The sequence below is a fragment of the Gopherus flavomarginatus genome, chromosome 1 (genome assembly GCF_025201925.1).
Source record: "Gopherus flavomarginatus isolate rGopFla2 chromosome 1, rGopFla2.mat.asm, whole genome shotgun sequence".
Classification (NCBI taxonomy): domain Eukaryota; kingdom Metazoa; phylum Chordata; order Testudines; family Testudinidae; genus Gopherus; species Gopherus flavomarginatus.
The window spans coordinates 208,903,166-208,925,213 of record NC_066617.1 but is presented as its reverse complement, the minus strand read 5'-3'; the positions used below and the strand labels follow the sequence as shown (position 1 = coordinate 208,925,213).

Genomic DNA, 22,048 nt, shown 5'->3' with positions numbered 1-22,048 from the left:
GGGCACTCTGGCAGGGAGGCCTGACAAGGTGGACCTGGATCAGGGCAAAATGAACTGGGAAGAAAATGCTGTTTTGATTCTTGATTTGGGGACTTGAAGATGATGTCCTTGGAGAGGGGAATGGAAAAAGCCAACTCTGGCTCTATTTATTGTGGAAATTGAAAAATGGTTTATTACAAGATTTTGGGAGAATTACTGCCTTGATGTGTATGAATAAATTGCATCCAGAGGCAGGCTTTGTATCAAACTTTGAGAGATTTATGTTTCTTTCTTGTGCAAACAAAAGGGGAAATGGAGACAGGCACACTTGTACCACCGCTTGCCACTGGAGGATGCCTCAGCTGGGGGTCATCCTATCCCATCATTGCTGATTAAAATTTGAGGATGACAAAAAGATTGGCGGAGTGGTAAACCATATTGAGAACAGGACATTCATAAAAAGCAATCTGAAACACTTGATAAGCTGGGCCCATTCAAACAGAATACATTTTAATACAGCCAAATGCAGGTATACATCTAGGAACAAGAACTGCAGGTTGTGATGGGATCCCTGGAGTACAACCTGGAACTGGGGTACTGCTGTGCACCCTTCACTCTCCAGCCTGGGCTGTCTCTCACAATGCTTTGCTAGTGACAAGCAGCAAATCCCTCCAGGCACTGTCATCAGGGGCGGCTCCAGGCCCCAGCACACTAAGCGTGTGCTTGGGGCGGCATGCCACTGGGGGCGCTCTGTCAGTCGCCGGAAGGGCGGCAGGCAGGCCGCCTTTGGCGGCATGCCTGCGGAGGGTCCGCTGGTCCCACAGCTCTGGTGGACCCTCCGCAGGCACACCTGCGGGAGGTCCACCAGAGCCGTGGGACTGGCGACCGGCAGAGCGCCCCCCGCGGCATGCCATTGTGCTTGAGGCAGCAAAATGTTTAGAGCTGCCCCTGACTGTCATCACTCAGTACAACAGCATGTGGAGCCCCACACCCAGCTAGACTGCATGAATGCTCCCTGAGCTACTGACAAATCACACAGAGAAAGGTACAAGCAAATCTCTCAAGCCCCCAGCCTTGGACTCCTGGAATACACCCTCTTGCCCTGGTCAGACTCCTGGCCAGTGTAAGTTTATTACCCAGTCCTCTTCTCCCTTGATGTGGAGAGGACATATGCTAGCCTTTGTAAACTGAGCTGAGATTTCCAAAGCACTTCATCCAAAACACACTGTTTTAGGTAAAATCTAAAACAAATTTATAAACTACAGAAAGATATAATTTAAATTATTGTAAGTGTTAGACGCACACAGTCAGTGACAGTTACCAAAAAAAATAAGCGTACAGTCTAAATCTTAAACCTTATTAAACTAGGCAATATTTAGATCAAGCGATTTTTCTGATCCTACTGGATGTTGTAGCTAAGTGACAGCTCTTACTACACAGGCTTCCCCTTTAAGCCTGGGACCAGTCTACACTGTTCAAGTCTTTGTCTTCCCAGTGTTCTTGTTGCTTCCTGGGTAGGTGGAGGAGGAGAAAGGCAAAAGCATGATGCCATTTTCCCTTATTTTATATCCTCAGTCCATGTGCTTGGAAAACACTAGCCCAGACACGTCCTGGTGGGTTTTGCTGAGTCACAGAATTGTAAATTCTTTGTTTACAACTCCGCTGCTGATTACGAGATTTTAAAAAAAGAAACAGTATTTTTAATTACCCTACTTGTATGAGGTGAATCTGTTTATTATGAAAGTGCAACTTAGAAATGTAGAATTATTTTTTGACATAACTGCACTCAAACAAAATGATGTAAAACTTTAGAGCCTACAAGTCTACTCAGTCTTACTTCTTGTTCAGCCATTCGGTAAGACAGACAAGTTTGTTTACATCTATGGGAGATAATGCTGCTCGCTTCTTATTTACAACGTCACCTAAAAGTGAGAAGAGGCATTCGCATGGAACTGTTGTAGCCAATGTTGGCAAGGTATTTATATGCCAGATATGCTAAATATTCATATGCCCCTTTATGCTTTCACTTGTAGATTATCTTGTTTACAGTGCAAATATTTGTAATAAAAAATATAAAGTGAGCACTCTGCACTTTTTATTGAGTCATGTAATTGAAATGGATATATTTTGAAAATATAGAAAAACTTCCAAAAATATGTATAATAAATTTAAATTGGTATTCTATTATTATTTAACAGTGTGATTAAAACTGAGATTAATCATGATTAATTTTTTTGATCTTGCAATTAATCAAGATTAATCTTTTTGATCATTTGACAGCCCTAATCTTAATTATATGACAGGATGAATATGGGGGTTCCCGGATGCTGCTTTGAGATACAGAGTGCCACACAGGTCATGCCTATAGAATGAGGTATTATATCCCAGAAACCAGTGACCCTCAAAAGGATCTAGGGGTCCTAGCGGGCAAGCAACTCCACATGAGCTTCCAGAGTGATGCTGTCTCAAAAAGGCTAATGCTATCCATATATGTGTCACCTGAGGATTTGAGCACTACAGCTTCATGGCATGCAACAATACAGTGAGGAAGAACCACTCTAGAACCCTGCTCAAAGGCACAAGGGCACCAACTTCATCTGTTGCTGGGGTCAAACCAGGGAGTTTAGTTGGTGGTACACTATATATTGAAGTTGTGACGACAAAAAATACTTGGACTCCATTGTAAAACTGTTAAATTCCTAGAAAGGCAGGATACCTGGCCACTCAATTAAAAGTACATTTTTTTTTTTTTTTTTTAGTAATACACTTCCAAAGTTGTTAATGTATACGTTTTGCCTTTCCCTTAAATATAAGCAAATATGAGAGTTAATTACACCAGTCTTCATCAGAGGCAATTAAGCAGTGTAGGTTTTTTCCATCATTTAAAAAAATAGCAACAAAAAACTTTAGTCTGTTCAGTTAACAGGGTACTATCTATGTTGTTTGGCCTCAAAAATGAGTTGCATTTAAAAATTAACCCATGTTGTAGGTCTAAGATTCAGGATTTTAGCAATAATTTTTGAGTATGTCTTTGCAGAAGTATTGGTTGGAAAAAGCTTCCTTCACACTCAGTCAACTTACTGGGTATTCCTGTATAAAGAGAAGTAGGCATGTGCTAGCTACAGGAAGAGAACATAGCTTCCCTTATTGGTCAGATATAATAATCTTAATGGAAAGTGACTATTTAAGGTGCATTGGAAAAGCAGAATCACAAATTGCTTTTTTTTCATGCCCGTGTATCTATTGGAGTTATGGATACAGATTGCCTTTGTTCTTTTAATTCCCAGGCATAGCCTCAAAACTTACAATTCTTTAATGTTAATGAAAAAATAGCTATGTGGGCTATAATCAGAAACTAATTGGTTGTATAGGTTCATGTTATATTTTAAAAGTGTATATAAAACAGACCATAACTATCTTTATTTTTGTTTTTCAGATAAATCCAAATCATGGAGGGGCTCTTGCATTACATAAACCCAGCACATGCCATTTCTCTCTTAAGTGCTTTGAATGAGGAACGTCTAAAAGGACAGCTATGTGATGTTGTTCTTATAGTGGGAGACCAAAAATTTAGAGCTCATAAAAATGTTCTGGCTGCCAGCAGTGAATACTTCCAGACTCTCTTCACAAATAAAGAGAATGAGTCTCAATCAGTGTTTCAGCTTGACTTCTGTGAACCAGATGCTTTTGAGAATGTATTAAACTACATTTACTCTTCGTCTTTGTTTGTTGAGAAAAGCAGTCTTGCAGCTGTTCAAGAATTGGGCTACAGCCTTGGAATTTCCTTTCTTACCAACATTGTTTCTAAGAGTCCTCAAGCTCCTTTTCCAGCATGTCCCATTAAAAAAATATTGTTTCAAGAAGATGATGAAAGCAGTTCTCAGAAGAGAAGTGTCATTGTTTGTCAGAGCAGAAATGAAGCACAAGTTAAAAATGTCAGTCAAACGCATGATTTAAGCCATAGCTCTAAGCCTTCACACTCCATTGCCATCAAAACAAACAATAGACCACAAGTAACAAAACCAATTGACCCACTTCACAGTTTATCATTAAGTGACAGGAGGTGGCTAAAAGACAGTCCCGTGAGCTACACCAAACTTCATGAACCTTCTGGAACTGTGGATGACCAAAGTAGAAGTGGCTTGGTAAAGAGGAATGCAGTATTGCCACAAAAGCCTTTAGCTGAGAAAGAAACTTTGTGTGATGAGCCAGGAGTGAGTGGACAGCTTCTAAGAGGAAAAGCTGCAGAGATGTCATTAAAAAGACCACGTCCTCCAATCTTATCTCTGCATGGTTCATCAGAATCTACATTTTTGTGGCGAGAGACAGAAAAAGGAAATGGTCAAGGAGAAGATAGGAATTTGCTATACTACTCAAAATTAGGACTAGTGGTTCCATCTAGTGGATCTGGTCCTGAAAACCAAAGTATTGACCGGAGTGGCCCACTTGTAAAAAGTCTCCTTCGAAGGTCATTGTCCATGGATAGTCAGGTTCCTATTTATTCATCTTCTATTGATTTAAAAGCTTCACATGGATCATCATTAGTGACTAGTGACTCACAGGGAAAAACATTTAATGTTACATCTCAAAAGTCATCCTTGAAAGAGTCTTCAGAAAAGGCCGTCCTAGATGACAAAACACAGGTTATACACCCACACCGCCTTAGGTCCTTTAGTGCCTCTCAGTCGACTGATAGGGAGGTAGCTTCTCCTCTAACTGATATACTAATAAAAACTGAACCTAGCAGCCCACTTTCAGAGCCTTCTGAAATAATAAGAGTTACAGTAGGAGATGCTTCAACATCTGCCAGTAAAGACTTCCGTATTAAAACTGACGATGATAATAGGGATATGAGTAGACTTCCAGCCAAAAGGAGGTTTCAAGCAGATAGAAGGCTACCATTTAAAAAACTGAAAGTGAATGAGCATAGTTCTCCTGGGTCAGAGGATAATTTTGAGGAAAGTTCAAGTCCTACGCATCTTGATGCTGACTTTCCAGATTCTGATGTCAGTAAAGATGAATACAGTGAATTGGAAGAAGTGAGACCAAACAAAAAGTTTAAATGCAAGCACTGCCTTAAGATTTTCAGATCTACAGCAGGCCTTCACCGTCATGTTAATATGTATCATAATCCAGAGAAACCATATGCTTGTGATATATGCCACAAGAGATTTCATACGAACTTTAAAGTATGGACTCATTGCCAGACACAGCATGGAATTGTGAAGAACCCCTCACCTGCTTCCAGTTCACATGCTGTCTTGGATGAAAAATTCCAAAGAAAATTAATTGATATTGTGAGAGAGAGAGAGATTAAGAAAGCACTGATTGTTAAACTACGACGTGGCAAACAGGGTTTTCAGGGACAGTCCAGTTCACAAGCACAGCAAGTCATCAAAAGGAACTTAAGAGCAAGATCCAAAGGAGCCTACATTTGTACCTACTGTGGGAAAGCTTATCGTTTTCTCTCCCAATTTAAACAGCACATAAAAATGCATCCAGGGGAAAAACCAATTGGAGGAAATAAGGCTTCTAAGCAAAAAGAGCACATTCATATTGCAAGTCCAGTTGAAAACAAAGAGATCTATCAGTGCCGTCTTTGTAATGCTAAGCTCTCCTCTCTTATTGAACAGGGAAATCATGAGCGTCTTTGTAGAAATGCAACAGTCTGTCCTTATTGCAGCCTTAGATTTTCTTCTCCAGAGCTGAAGCATGAACATGAAAGCAAGTGTGAATATAAAAAGCTCACTTGTCTTGAGTGTATGCGCACTTTTAAATCCTCCTTTAGTATTTGGCGTCATCAAGTTGAAGTTCACAATCAAAATACCATGTCTCCAACAGAGAATTTTTCTCTACCTATTCTTGATCACAATGGTGAAATAACGAATGCTTCAAGATTGCATTCTCAATCAGAATCTAATAAAATGAACAATTTTGTTACTGCAAAGGAAGATGGAGTATTCAGTGATTCTTCAGAACAAATTAACTTTGATTCTGAAGATTCTTCATGCCTCCCTGAAGATCTAAGTGTTTCCAAACAGTTTAAAATTCATGTCAAAGAAGAGCCTGCAGACGATATAGAGGATGAGGTTACTGAAACCAACAGAGAAGCTAAGGAAGTAGTTTCTAATAAAGTCACTGGCTTGTGGCCCTGTGAAAAATGTGGAAAAATTTTTACTGTACACAAGCAGTTGGAGCGTCACCAGGAGCTTTTGTGCTCTGTAAAACCATTTATTTGTCATGTGTGCAACAAGGCTTTCCGGACCAACTTCCGTCTATGGAGCCACTTCCAGTCTCATATGTCACAGGCTGCAGAGGAATCAGTGAATAAAGATCCTGATATATGTCCACCAGCTAACTCCCCATCACCGCCACCTCTGCCTCCACCCCCGCCTCTACCCAAAATCCAGCCCTTAGAGCCTGATAGTCCGACAGGTTTATCTGAGAGCCCAACTACTACTGAGAAATTATTTGTTCCACAAGAATCAGACACACTCTTTTATCATGCCCCACCACTTTCAGCAATCACATTCAAAAGACAATATATGTGTAAACTTTGTCACAGGACATTCAAGACTGCATTTAGTCTTTGGAGCCATGAACAGACACACAATTAGTTAGAGATCTTCAACAGGTAGTTAAAAAAGCTGGTTAAATGGAGACCATTTCCAGGATATTTCAGAAGTATGCCATATAAACTAGAAATCTAAGGGGACAAGAAACATCAAAAAAGTAAAGATGGATTTATGATGCTGCTTGGATTTGAAGATTAAGGTAAACTAACTTTGATGTTAGTAGATAGAAATTTGAATAATTTAAAGTATTGTTGTCTGGGATCTTATAGTAACAGTATAATTCATTAACATTGAAATCCGATCACATCTTGATTGTATGCATGGATCTTCATTCTGTGGTGTCAATATATATAAATATACATTAAAAACAAAAAAGGAACAACAATGTAGATTCTAACTGTGAGTTTATAGTAGTGTTATACTGTAACCAACTTCTTGTTTTGAGTATAATGAACACCTGATCTCCCTATAAATATTAGCCCTGCACTTGAAGTTAGGAAAGAAGTGGATGGAATATTTTTCTTTAGTAATCTAGATTTTTAGTAATATTTTAGCAATAACAAATAAACCTCAAGTTTGAGTTACCCCTGACACTTATTGGGAATGAATGTTTGCTATTTTATGGTAATGTGGAATTGTTTCATTCTTATATGGAACTTGTGCAAAATACAATATAATCTAAAATCAGCAATATTAATACTTGGATTTTATATTTAAAGCAGCAGCAAGCCTGCTTTCAGCCATTTAAATAGAAGTTTCTAAGGAAGACTCTGGAAAAAATGTATGCTGCTTTATATAGCGCCCCAAAGGCTAATTTACTGTAGTTATTTCAGTAACTACAAGCATTGTAATAAAGCAGCACTTATAATACAAACAGTACTGTTTATACATATGAACTAACATTGAATGGATGTCAAACAATTCAAAATTTTGTTTCCTCTGGTTTGTACTGTTGTGTGTAGTTCTGAGTACATTAGAATGTATGAATATATTACTTTCAATAGCAGAAGCTTGTAGGAGGAAGGGGTTGTGAAATAAACTCCTGTGTGTGGCAGTAAATGTGGCCATTAGCACAAAGATATGTTTTTAAAAAAAATGTAAATATTTACATAGACACCTGTATAAATGAACAAAATATGTATTTAAATTTTGTATTAAACCAACATATCCAGCTCAAAGCAGAGGAAAAAACACCACACTACAATCATTGGATTTTGTAAATACAGTGTATAGAATATTTGTTTCTTTTCTGACACTTTCTATTGTTTCTGATCCTTTGTGTTAGAAGTGTTTATTTGGGTTTGTTTAAAATCATGGTGGTAATAGTTAAAAATAGTCACAATTGGAATGGTTGGCATCATTAGTATCAGAGATTTGCCAGAAGCTATGGCAAGGGTCCAGAATTTGTTTTTCACCTACTTTTGACAATGTGCTTCTCTTGTTTAGAAGCTCAGAGTTAAAATCATCTTTCTACTGTTGGTATTTTAAATTTAATTGAATGGAATGGATTAGAATAAACAGTGAGAATGTAAATGAATGAAATACTTGACAGTCCATTTTGGATTCAGGCCAACTTCAGATGGGAAAAGAAAAGAGAAAGTATTGCATTCAGTACTGTGTAATTAGGGCCCAGTCCTGCTTTCACTGAAGTCAATGAGAGTTTTGTTGCTGACTGCAGTGGGAGCAGGATCAAGCCCTTAATCCTGTCAGGTTCTGATACTGCATTCCTTCAGCATCCAGAATTCCCACAGAAGTCACAAGAAATGTAGGCTAAGGCCCAAATACGAAGATATGGACAACAGTGATAATATTCAGGACCAATGGCCTTGATTCAGCAAGGTTGAGCATGGGTGCCTAACTTTAAGGTGCTGGGTAGGCCTGTTGACTTCAGCGGGTAGTTAGTTAGGCACATATTTTGATACCTTAATCAAAGTCCATATTTGCCATCATTTGTTTTGTTTGTTTTAAAACAGCACTTTATTTTCATTGGGAAGTTCAACATAAAAGAAGATGGCACAATATGATCCTCAGACTTTCAGCTACCAGCAAACTGCAATAATTAGCTACAAAGTCTTTTGCTACAACATGGTGGATTAAAAAAATTTAAAACTGCTACTAAACACACTAACACCTACCCAAAGGTGTTTTTGCTTCTTCCAAATGAATTATGTTAGAACATAATTACACTAATAATCTGCAACTATTTTTAGATGAAAACTGCAATCGAAACTACAGTTAGACTAGGTCAGTGTTTCTCTAAATTTTGTACTGGTGACCCCTTTCACGTAGCAAGCCTCTGTGTGTGACCTCCCTCCCCCTTATAAATTAACACTTTTTTATATATTTAACACCATTATAAATGCTGGAGGCAAAATAGAGTTTGGGGTGGAGGCTGACAGCTTGTGACCCCTGAGGGGTCCCGACCCCCAGTTTGAGAACCCCTGCACTAGGTGACCCTTGAGGTCCCTGCTAACCCTATGATTCTATGAAACAAGGTTCCTATGTAATCATTTATAGGTGACGCTTCCAGCTGTGACTTACTTTTTAATTCCAACTAACAAAACTAAACCATTTAATGAAAAGAAGTAATTTCAGCATAAAATAATAATTACTCAACCTTGTTTATTAAACAAAAGCAAAGTAAAATAAAGCCATGTTAAATATGTTTAACACAGCTAAATAATTTTGTGTTTACATTAAATGTCTTAGAAGAAGAAGTCTATGTGGACAAAATGTGAAAGCAAGGTATTAAAATTGGTGCCTAAGTTTTCACCATTGATTCCTGTACAAAACAGCATGATTTTTCCTTTTTAGTTTGTTGACAGTCTGTACCTAGCCTTCTAAGAATGAGTATACCCTTCTAAGAGGAAAATATGATCTCCAGTTCAGCTATCAAATAATCATAATTTTCAACTGAAGCACTTCTTTGATGCATTTTTGGTGTACTAAGATTATAAACAGCACACATATAACAACCTGGTGCTACATTTAGAAGAAGTCTTGATTTTTTTTTTTTTCCCCCCCAAGTGTAATATATATTGTAAAAATCAGGAAAAAAATGGATATAACTAGTTTCCTTTATAAAAATTTGTTAGATTATTTTTAAAAGTTTGTTTTAATTTTGAGCATGTTCTGTGCTTTTTTAAATTAGTTCCTGTTTGTTGTCCAATAAAGGAATACAGGCTCTCTAAATAAAGTTTTAAATATGAGATATTTATACAGCAATTCTGGTTTTCTATTAGCTTTTATACAGTATCTTAAAAAGCCCTGAGACAGAAGTGTTTACTTTGGAGGATATGGAATAAATATGCTTCCACTCATGTAATTTTAATATATGTTAGAAAAGTTAAATTATGGAAGAAATTGTTAGTTGCTTGTGTATACAATGAAGGTCTTTTAAAGAATGTCTAGTTTGGCCATAACAAGAATAATAGGCAAACTATTGATACAAAAAAACCTGTCTTCATCATATTCGTTTAGTTTTGCAACTGTGTGAATTGGATACTAAGGGCCTTGGCTTTTTGTCTGATTATTTAACAATTGCAGAAAGTTTGTATGATTTCTCTTAAACTTTGAGGTTTTTTGCTCTTTTTCGTATGGCATGACAGAAACATGCAGATGTTTTAATATATACTTGAGAATTAAATTCTATCTTCATTTGTTTTGTCCTCCATCAACAAAATTTGACAGAGGCTCATCCTGTTCCAACTCAAGTCAGTGACAATTCCTGTTTACTTTAGTGGGAACAGGATTGGGCCTGTGAAGTAAAGCTAGTTCATGTAGGTACTGATTCAGCTAAGCACATGCTTAAGTCCCACTGCAGTCATTGGGCCTTAAAACATGATTAATGTTAAGCATATGCTTAAGTGCTATGCTGAATTGGGGCCATAATCAACCACTCAAAGTAAGCAATGGAAATAATTACATGTTGTGGACTTTTAATGGTAGAAACAAAAATTTTATAAGTGAATATTCTTCTGAATAAAGGCTACATATATAGTCCGTGTGTAATTCTGCAGTTTTACCAAAATAGACAAAGGACCTGAAATGGTATTGCTACTCTAATTTTGTAACCTTTTTAAAGAAAACAATAGACAGTTAAATTTCAGAGATGGCAGTTGAGTTGTCAGTCTCATTTCAGAACACAACTATAGCCTTACAACCCTCCAGTGAACCAAAAACACACAGCTGTAGGGGACCTGCTCCTGCATTCTCTCCTTGGGCAATGCCCCCATTGACATCCATGAAGGCTTTTTGCCCAAGTAGGAAGTGCAGGTTTCTTCCAGATCTGTATTGTACTCTAAGGCCTTGTCTACACTATATGGGGGACGATCAATCTAAGTTACACAACTTCAGCTATGTGAATAACATAGCTGAAGTCAATGTACTTAGATCTACTTATCGTGGAGTCCACACTACACAAAGCTCTACCATTGACTCCCCTTGCGCTTCCCGTTCAGGTGGAGTACAGGAGTCGACAGGAGAGCGATCAGCGGTCAATTTAGTGGGTCTTCGCTAGACGCACTAAATTGACTGCTGATGCATCGATCACCACCTGTTGAGCCCCCAGTAAGTGTAGACAAGGCCTAAGATTTTGCCCAAAACTTCTGTTGACATCAGTGGAAGGATAGAATATGGCCCTAACTCCTGAGCACTAGCAGTTACGGGGCAAGTATCTGGCATGTGCCTATACTGTCTGTTTACATTTTCTTATCAGAAGTTCTAGATTAAAATCAAAGCAAGATAGATTTTTTTATGTTGTAATTAGTGAATCAGTGTTAAAAATTTTGTGTTGAACTCAGCCTGCTAGTATTAGGGTTTTTGTTTTGTTTTGAAGTCCTATTGATTCTTGTTTGTTTAAAATGACTTGTGACAAAAATTATATTAACTATTGTACATAAAGGAATACTATCGAGATAAACATACTGTAAACGTCCTTACCTGTGCTAACAATACTTGGTACTAATAAAGCTAATATAATTTTTAAACCCCAGTTGTTAACATTTAAGATGTTTGGGCATGAAAATCTCAGAAAAGGATACCCTCAAACTATGGCAGTGTGTCTGAAATAGAGATCTGAGCTTTGTAGATCTGTTGCATTTTGCTATTCTGAGACAGTTAAAACAGACAAATCAGTTTCCTTTTCTAGTTCTCATACACTGGCACAAATATTGTGTTTGGGTTTCCACTACTGTAGCAGAGTGTTAAATTTAAAATATCCTTTAAAATACAATATTTGAAAACTTATGAATCGTTAACAAAACCAAAACTTCAGAGTCTAACCTTGACAGTGTCCCGTTTTAAAACGAAAAATGGGATCACTCATAGTGTTTGGAAAAAGTCTCCTACGCTTTGTGGAAGTTGGAATAATCCAACATAAACATGCAAACTGTAATATTTTCCAATTTAAAGTTACATAAAATCACATGTCATTTTAAAGTGTTAAAGAATTAAGACAAATAAAAGCTGTTTTTATAATCCTGAATATCATGTAGCCATTGTATATTGGTTCAGTTACATCAGTGTTGGATTTTAATTAATAGGTTTTTACTTTTTTAGGACTGAGAATTAATTGTTTAGAATAACACTTCCTTTAATGTAATGTAAATCCATTGCTGCTTTGTATGACTTTTTCTACTGTGTTTTCTTTACTTAGATTTTGACTAAGAAATGTTGGAGTCCAATAAACTTACACTTGTTTCTTTTGAGTTATTGTCTCATGTTGGAAACTTTTGGCAAATTTGATATTATTTATAGTGGGGTGGGAATTTTGCTCACAAAAGGGTACATTTCAGTCTATGTGCTTTGTATATACAGCATGACCATTTGTAGCTGGTGTGATTAGGATTAAAATAACGTTTTATGTTTGTTTTTAGTAAGTATTTTATTGAAATATTATAAAGAAAGTGAGGTTACCATAGAAAATATCCTTTTATAGCTACAAAACCTGTGCTTTGAGGGGAGGGTTTTCAAAAATTTCAGCACTAGCTTAACTCTGTTCCCATTGCAGTCAATGGGAGTTGTACTGTTGATCTATCTCTGCTTCCGTTGAAGGCAATAGTAAAACTTAACCTCAGTGGCAGCAGAGTTAGGTTAACTGGGTGTGTCTAAAAATCCCACCTCATGTTATCTAAAACTGGATTGAACTAAATGTTTTAAATATACTATAGGGAACAATTGAGGGACTTGGTAGTGCTGCCATTGAAGACAGTAGAGTTCTTATTGCCACCACTTCCCGTATTAAAACTTCTAGGAGAGAATGGGGAGTGGGGGAGGATTTGCCTCACATTGAGAAGAATCTGTCGTTGTCATGGGGGATGGGGTTTGCCCACCCTCATTCTTTTACAGAACAGGTTGTAGAATCCACCATTGAGCCATGCGGATTTTTAGGCTACAGCCATCCCCACAGAGTCCCTCTGCCTCACAGCGGCTCTGGCCTCCATACTCACTCTGTCTTCAAACACACATACACAGTAGCACGAGTCTATCAGGGACCCTTCGTTTGCTTCTGCAAAAATCATTCAGCCCCAGTTAAAAGTCTAATATCCTATGACCCACAAGTGCTAGAAAAGGCAGCTTTATACCAGTGGTCTCCAAAGTGGGGTGCGCAAGAGGATCCTTTGGGGTGCATGGCAGGAGGAGCAGCGCCACTTCAGCAGGTCAGGCAGCTTTTTTTGCTTGGCGCGGCAAAAATGGTAGAGGAGGTGCGTGGTCAAAAAAATTTTTACTAATAGGGGTGCATGATCAAAAAAATTTGGAGATCATTGAAAAGCACAGAGCACTGGGGATCTTCCCTCTCTAAAGAAATACAGCACTTGTTTCTAATCCTGCTAAGTTACAAGACACCAGACCTGAAATCACAAAATGATATATAGAAAAGCTATTTCAGATAATTTAGAGGTTTCTGCTATTTATTTTTTCTTTAAAAATTCTATACTTAGAGTACTAAGGTAGCTTAATTTACAAGAAGAGGGGTATCAAAAATAATACTAATACCATAAAAAATAAGTTACAGGTTTAATGGACTGGAGTCTTTCTACTTCCTCAAAAAGAGAAAAAGCAGAAGTACTTGTGGCACCTTAGAGACTAACACGTTTTATATGCTGAAATAAATTTGTTAGTTTCTGAGGTGCCACAAGTGCTCCTGTTCTTTTTGTGGATACAGACTAACACGGCTGCTACTCTGAAACCTTTCTACTTCCTAACATTTAAAAAGCAAAGAACAAAGCCTTAATACTGCAATTTTTGAAAAGTAAACAAGAAGTGACCCCTTTTCTTGATGCAGGTGCAAAAGAAGTTGGTGTTTGGTGTGCATGCACGGCTGAACAGACCCAACAATTTATTTTTTTTTATTTTATTTTAAATACTGGTTAGTGTGAACCTAACCACAGAACAAGGTACCAGTTAGTGGGGATTAAAAATCCTCAAAGGTGCAAATAAAGGTCCCTATAATACTCTTTCTCTCCATCCCCAGCTGAAGAGGGAAATGTTTTATTTTACTGTTTTGAGTGTGTAGTTATTGTGGAAAAGCTAGGTTCATGCATGAATGAATCTGAAGTTTGGAGTATCCTTTTTCTATCTTGCCAAATTGAGGTTACTGTTTGCTGCTAAGCACTTCAGAGGAAGATCCTTTCCTTCGCACTGCAGCACAAGAAGAGAGAATGACCCTAACACTGCCCACACTGAAGTGCATGCGGTTATGAATAAATTAAAGGCCTGATTGCATGAGGCAAAGGAAAAGTAGCATAACACCCCAGTACCCTGTAGTGAGACATTGGCTTAGTGGATAGAGCCACTGGCACTTGGACATTTGGTTCTAATCGTGGCTTTGTCACTGGCTTCCTCACTTGCCCAGAGACACTGATTTCACTTCTTTGTGCCTTACTTGTCTTAGCTGTAAAATGGAAATGATACTGACCTCTTTGGTAAAGTGCTGCATAAGAACTAGGTGATATTAGTTTGCAGGCCCTTGTTTCTACAACCGTTACACAGACAGTCCCTCTGAAGTCCTTCTCCATTATTATCACTGAGGACTCAGGTCTTCACAAAAAGAAGAAAAAGTCACAGTCCCTGCCTTGAAGCGTAGATAGCCTAGGTTCAACGTAAGGGTCAAGAAACATATCAACGGGGGATGAAAGGCACAAGATGACGTAGTAAGGAATGTGCACATCTTCATGGTTCATTTTTTGGTTTTTACTTTTCTTGCCCCTCACTTCTCACAGGGTTGCTCCACAGATGGATCCAGTAAATTCCACTTATTGCCCCATCCACAGAACATTACTAACTACCATTTTGGCAGATATTAAAGGCCAATGCTACCTTTTGGGGATAATATTGTTTATAATGGTATGTATGTACTAAAATACTCTGTGGCAAAGCAAACTTTCAAAATATTAGCTACTAGAAAAACAAATACATCATATTTTCCCTTCTTAATTAAGTAGGTTGAAAAAATAGGTCATAGAGTACCTTAGATGGGTGGGTTTGTGATATAATAAACTCCACAACCATAATCATGTTGTGCTGATATTCAAAGGAGTCATAAGTAGCGAGTACTCAGAGTTGGTCCCTCTAGTCTGTCCTTGCTTCCCTCATGCACAATTATCTTTGAGTTTTTTAAGGTTATCTTTATTTTGTGAGTTTCAAATGGTGCAACTATCTCTGGCTATCATGGCTGTGAACGAGCTAGATCACCATCTCCATGGTAAAATCTGGAGGAGGAGACTGAAGGGAAGGAAATCTCCACAAGGACCCACTATTGAAATTTCTCCAATATTGCCCCATTAGAGGGGCAAGGCTTCCTCCTTCCAAAACAGGTTTTGAAACCCACCCAGAAATCCTACAGATTCCCAAGGATCAACATGAGCTTTGATCTCCATCACTCTGGCAACATGACTTTAATGGTGCTGCACTAGAAGGGGCCTCCTTCTAGCCACAGGTGCTCCAGATCCCCTAATAAAGGTCCTCAACCTACTCAGTTCTCAAGCCTTCCCTCATGTAAATCTGTGGCCCCCCCAGAGCATCCTGTATGGGGTACAGGGGGATGGTGGAATGGAGAGAGCTTACCCCACCTTCAGGATGGGAGAGGAGAGATCTGCATGTGGAGGTTCCTCTGTCTGCAAATGTAGGGGCTTGTAATTAAGTTTGTGCAGTTTGCCATTGCTGAGTACTAGCCTGGTTCTTCACTCAACCTGACAGACAGAATGGCACAAGCAGGAAACTATTTCTTTTCTGATTTTATTCAGACCCTTTGTTTCAGGAGAAATTTGAATGGGACAAATAGAAAGAAGCAAGTGCAATTAACAAAGAAAAGAAAAGACAACTAGAAGTCAAGTAAAGTGTCATCCTTAACAGGGGCATAATAGATTGCAAAAATAATTTCATAGGCCTGCAAGAGGGTACTTCCCTGAAAGATATTAGTAAACTTAACTACAGGGAGAAAAAGCAACTTTATCCCATAAACCACAATAGGTGACAGGGTGGCCTAGTGGTAATAGCTGCCATCTACGGGAACCAGAACCCAGAGCCGTGATGTCGCATCCACTATACTAGCTGGGTGGACAAATATATTTTTTAAGATGTTTTGACTTCTAAATAAGTTCTATATTCAAATAAAATATCAACTACTCAGGAACTGTAGGCATGGAAATTTGCTTTATGTGGTTTCACAAAATGGGAGGAAATTTCCATAGGAATTTGATGAAGATTATGTATCTGTACCCTTACTCTCTTCTGCTCTAGTTTTTACTTCATTCACCAGGCCACCTTACCAATGTGCTTTAATCTTGTTCTGGAAGGATAACATTGCAGACTGAGCAGATAGTTGTCTCTGTGTTATTTCAGTCCTTGGCCTCCTTGCTTAGACTGCCAAGAAGTGTGCCAATTATAGTGATTTTTGAGATGAACACACCTGCCCAATAGAAAATGGACAAACACGGATTCATTCTATACATCATAAACAATTGAACAGCCATGAAATAATCAGATCTTTCAATCTTATTGACCTGGTCATAATTTGAACTGGTGACCTAGGGGTTAAAAACTGTTACATTACTTATTTCCTAAGACATTCAATTCTCCTTGTATTGGAGAATGTTTAATTTTGGAGGGGGAAGAGAAGAAGAGAGAGTCAGGAGGGAAATACCTGCAAATAAGTAACGAGACTTACTGCCTTGATACTGATACCTCAGCAACAGTAGTTATGTAAAAGAGAAAGAAGACGACTCCAGATTTTGCAGGACTGTTACTTGACTAAAGCCCAGAAATCCAGTTCCTGGGAATAAAACAGGAAATTTTGAGATAGAAGGGCTGGAAAACACAGGCCAAAGGGACTGTGGGATAGTGTTAGCAGATTCTCCGGACACGTGTCTGGCAACCCGGGCTTGAGCTGTGTCTGTACTGCAAATTGCCTGTGCTTGGACTCACATCACAGCAAGTCTTGGGCTCAGGTCCTGGGGGTTTTCTGGCCCGACTCAGAAAGATTTGTGTGTGGATAGTAGGGGGCTTGGGCTTAACCCTGAGTCTGAGCCCCAGTTTACTATGCAGTTTAGATATACACACGAGGGCCTTCTGCACTGGAGTGAGTCTCCAGTTTTGTCAACACGGCAAGTGAAGGTATGAGTGTCGCCCGGGTAGGCATAAGTGAGCTAGCTTTAATTTAGCTAGCATGGATAACAATATCAGTGAAGATGCAGCAACATGGGCTTTAGTACAGGTGAGCTACTAGAATACACAGGATCCCTGGTGTGCTTGTACTCTGGTGGTTAGCATGTACTAAAGTCCATGCTGCTGTGTATTCACTGCTATTATTACTCATGCTGCTTAGATTAAATCTATCCCAGGTAGGCCTACCAGGGCTTCACACATCTTCGCTTGCAGTATAGACGTACCCTTTGTGGCTGAGTTTGTTGCTTTTATTTGTTACAGTTTGTTTACTCTTTTGGGATATAGATTGCCAAATATCTTCCAATAAGGCTTCTTTGTTAACTAGCCTGAACATTAATCATAGAATCATAGAATATCAGGGTTGGAAGGGACCTCAGGAGGTCATCTAGTCCAACTCCCTGCTCAAAGCAGGACCAATTCCCAACTAAATCATCCTAGCCAGGGCTTTGTCAAGCCTGACCTTAAAAATCTCTAAGGAAGGAGATTCCACCACCTCCCTAGGTAACCCATTCCAGTATTTTACCACTCTCTGAGTGAAAAAGTTTTTCCTAATATCCAACCTAAACCTCCCCCACTGCAACTTGAGACCATTACTCCTTGTTCTGTCATCAGGTACCACTGAGAACAGTCTAGATCTATCCTCTTTGGAACTCCCTTTCAGGTAATTTAAAGCAGCTATCAAATCCCCCCTCATTCTTCTCTTCTGCAGACTAAACAATCTCAGTTCCCTCAGCCTCTCCTCATAAGTCATGTGCTCCAGACCCCTAATCATTTTTGTTGCCCTCCACTGGACTCTTTCCAATTTTTCCACATCTTTCTTGTAGGGTGGGGCCCAAAACTGGACACAGTACTCCAGATGAGGCCTCACCAACATCAAATAGAGAGGAATGATCACATCCCTCGATCTGCTGGCAATGCCCCTACTTATACAGCCTAAAATGCTGTTAGTCTTCTTGGCAACAAGGGCACACTTGTTGACTCGTATCCAGCTTCTCGTCCACTGTAACCCCTAGGTCCTTTTCTGCAGAACTGCTTCCTAGCCATTAAGTCCCTCGTCTGTAGCAGTGCATGGGATTCTTCTGTCCTAAGTGCAGGATTGTGCACTTGTCCTTGTTGAACCTCATCAGGTTTCTATTGGCCCAGTCCTCTAATTTGTCTAGGTCCCTCTGTATCCTATCCCTACCCTCCAGCATATCTACCACTCCTCCAAGTTTAGTGTCATCTGTAAATTTGCTGAGAGTGCAGTCCACGCCATCCTCCAGATCATTAATGAAGATATTGAATAAAACCGGCCCCAGAACAGACCCTTGGGGCACGCCACTTGAAACTGGCTGCCAATTAGACATGGAGCCGTTGATCACTACCTGTTGAGACCGATGATCTAGCCAGCTTTCTATCCACCTTATAGTCCAATCATCCAGCCCATACTTCTTTAACTTGCTGGCAAGAATACTGTGGGAGACAGTAATAGCCCAGCATGCAGCATAGAGCCTTCATAGGCTTATGTTTTTCTCTCTTACGTGTCTTTCTGTCTCTCTCGTGTTAGTAAAAGAGGACCTTACAGTATAGGGGTGACAAACTGGTAAGAATTTTGTATTGTGTTTTTATCCCTGCATAATCATTATGTAAACAATTTATAAATGAATTTATTGTGAAAGCTACACGTAAAATAAAAAACCAACATCATTAGTTAAATAATTGTGGACATGATCCTGCTCCCTTTGAAGTCATGGGAGTTTTGCCATTAACTGCAGTGCTAGTAGGCTCAGGCCAGCTGGGGAATGGATTAGAATAGAATAAAATGCTAATCACACACCGTCCATGCTCCCATAATGCTCTATTTCAAATACTTTTCAATAATAACTTTAGGAATTTGTGCTTCCTATGTAATGATTGCTTCCTATAGGAGTCCCACTGAATCAATAAATAAGAGTCCAGGAGGGACCAAACTTGATGGAAAAAAAGATGATGATACACTTCCGAGCTCTGCCCATGTGAGTTTTCAAAATGAGGCATTACTACAGTAGATTATGTAGATATTCAAAATATGATCATGCAGCTCCCTAAGCTCCACTGTCCTCCTTGATCTGGGCTCAGTGGGGCTTGAGTACGACCACAAGCTCTGCTGCATTCCACTGAGCTTGGATCCTTCTTGATTTGGGGGAAAAGGTAAGTGGTGGTATCTCCCAACCACCACCTACTTGTTGTCCCTCACAGCATATTGTTCCGATCTGTGATCCTCTTTTTTATGACATGAGGAATAAAACTATGGACGAAGCTTAAATTACCATCATTTGGACGTCTGAGTTAACGCCTCACTGAGGGTATGTCTACACTACAGGATTATTCCAATTTTACATAAACCGGTTTTGTAAAACAGATTGTATAAAGTTGAGTGCACGCAGCCACACTAAGCACATTAATTCAGCGGTGTGCATCCATGTACCGAGGCTAGCTTTGATTTCTGGAGCGTTGCACTGTGGGTAGCTATCCCGTAGCTATCCCATAGTTCCCGCAGTCTCCCCCACCCATTGGAATTCTGGGTTGAGATCCCAGTGCAGAAACAGTGTCGCGGGTGATTCTGCGTAAATGTCATCACTCAATCCTTCCTCCATGAAAGCAACGGCAGAAAATCATTTTGCGCCCTTTTTCCGTGGATTGCCCTGGCAGACGCCATAGCACGGCAACTATGGAGCCCTTTTTGCCTTGTCACTGTCACCGTATGTGTACTGGATGCTGCTGACAGACGCGGTACTGCAGTGCTACACAGCAGCACTCATTTGCCTTTGCAGGGTAGCAGAGACGGTTACCAGCCCTATTGCACCATCTGCCATTGTAAATTGGCGATGAGATGATTGTTATCAGTCGTGTTATACAGTCTGCTGCTGTCATGGGTGCTCCTGGCTGGCCTCGCTGAGGTCGGCTGGGGGCGCATGGACAAAAATGGGAATGACTGCCCGGGTCATTCCCTTCTTTATGTTTTGTCTAAAAATAGAGTCAGTCCTGCCTAGAATATGGGGCAAGTGTACTAGAGAACCAGAGAGCACAGTTGTTCCATGTCAGAGCCTCAGAGATCCCACAGAAATGATGAGCTGCATGCCATTCTAGGGGGTGCCCTTGCAACAACCCCACCCGTTGCTTCCCTCCTCCCCCAACCCTCCTGGGCTACCGTGGCAGTGTCCCCTCATTTGTGTGATGAAGTAATAAAGAATGCAGGAATAAGAAACACTGACTTTTTAGTGAGATAAAATGAGGGGGAGGAAGCCTCCTGCTGCTATGATAATCTAGGCAGTACAGAATCTTTTCTTTAGACATGAAAGGGGGGGCTGATGGAGCTCAGCCTCCAGTTGCTATGATGAGGACGGTTACCAGCCATTTTGTACCATCTGCAGGGAATGACCGGGAGTCATTCCCATTTTTACCCAGGCACCCCTGGCCGACCTCACCGAGGCCAGCCAGGAGCACTCACGGGCTGATGATGAAGACGGATATCAGTCATGTTGCACCATCTGCCACCGGGAAGGGGATGCTGGTGTTCAGCACTGCAGCACTCTGTCTACCAGCAGCATGCAATAGACATAGGGTGACACTGAAAAAAGACGAGAAATGATTTTTTTCCCTTTTCTTTCCTGAGGGGGGAAGGGTGTAAATTGACGACATATACCCCGAAACACCCGGGAAAATGTTTTCGACCCTTCAGGCATTGGGAGCTCAGTCAAGAATGCAAATGCTTTTCGGGGGCTGGGGGATAGCTGGAGTCCTCAGTACCCCCTCCCTCCCTTCATGAGCGTCCATTTGATTCTTTGGCTTTCCGTTACGCTTGTCACACAGCACAGTGCTGTGGACTCTGTATCATAGCCTGGAGATTTTTTCAAATGCTTTGGCATTTCGTCTTCTGTAATGGACCTCTGATAGAACAGATTTGTCTCCCCATACCGCGATCTGATCCAGTATCTCCCGTATGGTCCATGCTGGAGCTCTTTTTGGATTTGGGACTGCATCGCCACCCATGCTGATCAGAGCTCCATGCTGGGCAAACAGGAAATGAAATTCAAAAGTTCGCGAGGCTTTTTCTGTCTACCTGGCCAGTGCATCCGAGTTCAGATTGCTTTCCATAGCGGTCACAATGGTGCACTGTGGCTTACCGCCCAGAGGCCAATACCGTCCATTTGCGGCCACACTAACCCTAATCCGACATGGCAATACCGATTTCAGCGTTATTCCCCTCATCGGGGAGGAGTACAGAAATTTGTTTAAAAAGCCCTTTATATCGATATAAAGGGCTTCGTTGTGTGGACGGGTGCAGGGTTAAATCAGTTTAACGCTGCTAAATTCGGTTTAAACGCGTAGTGTAGACCAGGCCTGAGATGAATGGGGTAGTTTGTATCTCTTAGACCTATTGTTTCAGGTTCTCTGCAAAGTCATCTCTACATCACTTAGGTTATGTCTACACTAGCACTTCTGTAGGTATAATTTATGTCTCTCAGGGGTGTGAAAAAAACACCGCTCTGAGCAACAGGTCACTCTGACAGAAGCACCAGTGTGCACAGCACTATGTTGGCGGGAGATGCTTTCCTGCTGACATAGCTACCACTGCTCATTGGAGGTAGTTTAATTATGTCAATGAGAGAGCTGTCTCTCATTGGCACAGAGCAGCTACACAAGCAATCTTACAGCGGCACAGCTGCATTGGTAAACATGGCCTTACATTCAGTTTATTTTTCTGAGATTTTCTTCACAACCAAATCAGCTAGAGACTTACTAAGAAAAAACAAGATGAGAATTTGCAAAACAATATAGCAACTTAAGAGAGGTACCAGTACATGGTA

General features: G+C 40.0%; 1 protein-coding gene across 2 annotated transcripts in view; it reads left to right on the top strand.

Annotated features, from left to right (window-relative positions):
• ZBTB21 (zinc finger and BTB domain containing 21) overlaps window positions 1-22,048 on the top strand; it is a 40,523-nt gene that overhangs the window by 14,801 nt on the left and 3,674 nt on the right. The window contains exons 2-3 of one of the 2 annotated variants that reach the window (XM_050933491.1): window positions 3,416-6,753; window positions 8,528-12,262. In XM_050933491.1, the coding sequence (XP_050789448.1) occupies window positions 3,429-6,596 (3,168 nt within the window). In that variant the 5' untranslated portion in view covers window positions 3,416-3,428 and the 3' untranslated portion in view covers window positions 6,597-6,753; window positions 8,528-12,262. Of the gene's footprint in view, window positions 1-3,415; window positions 6,754-8,527; window positions 12,263-22,048 lie in introns of those variants that run through there. The other variant, XM_050933480.1, reaches the window with a different exon arrangement.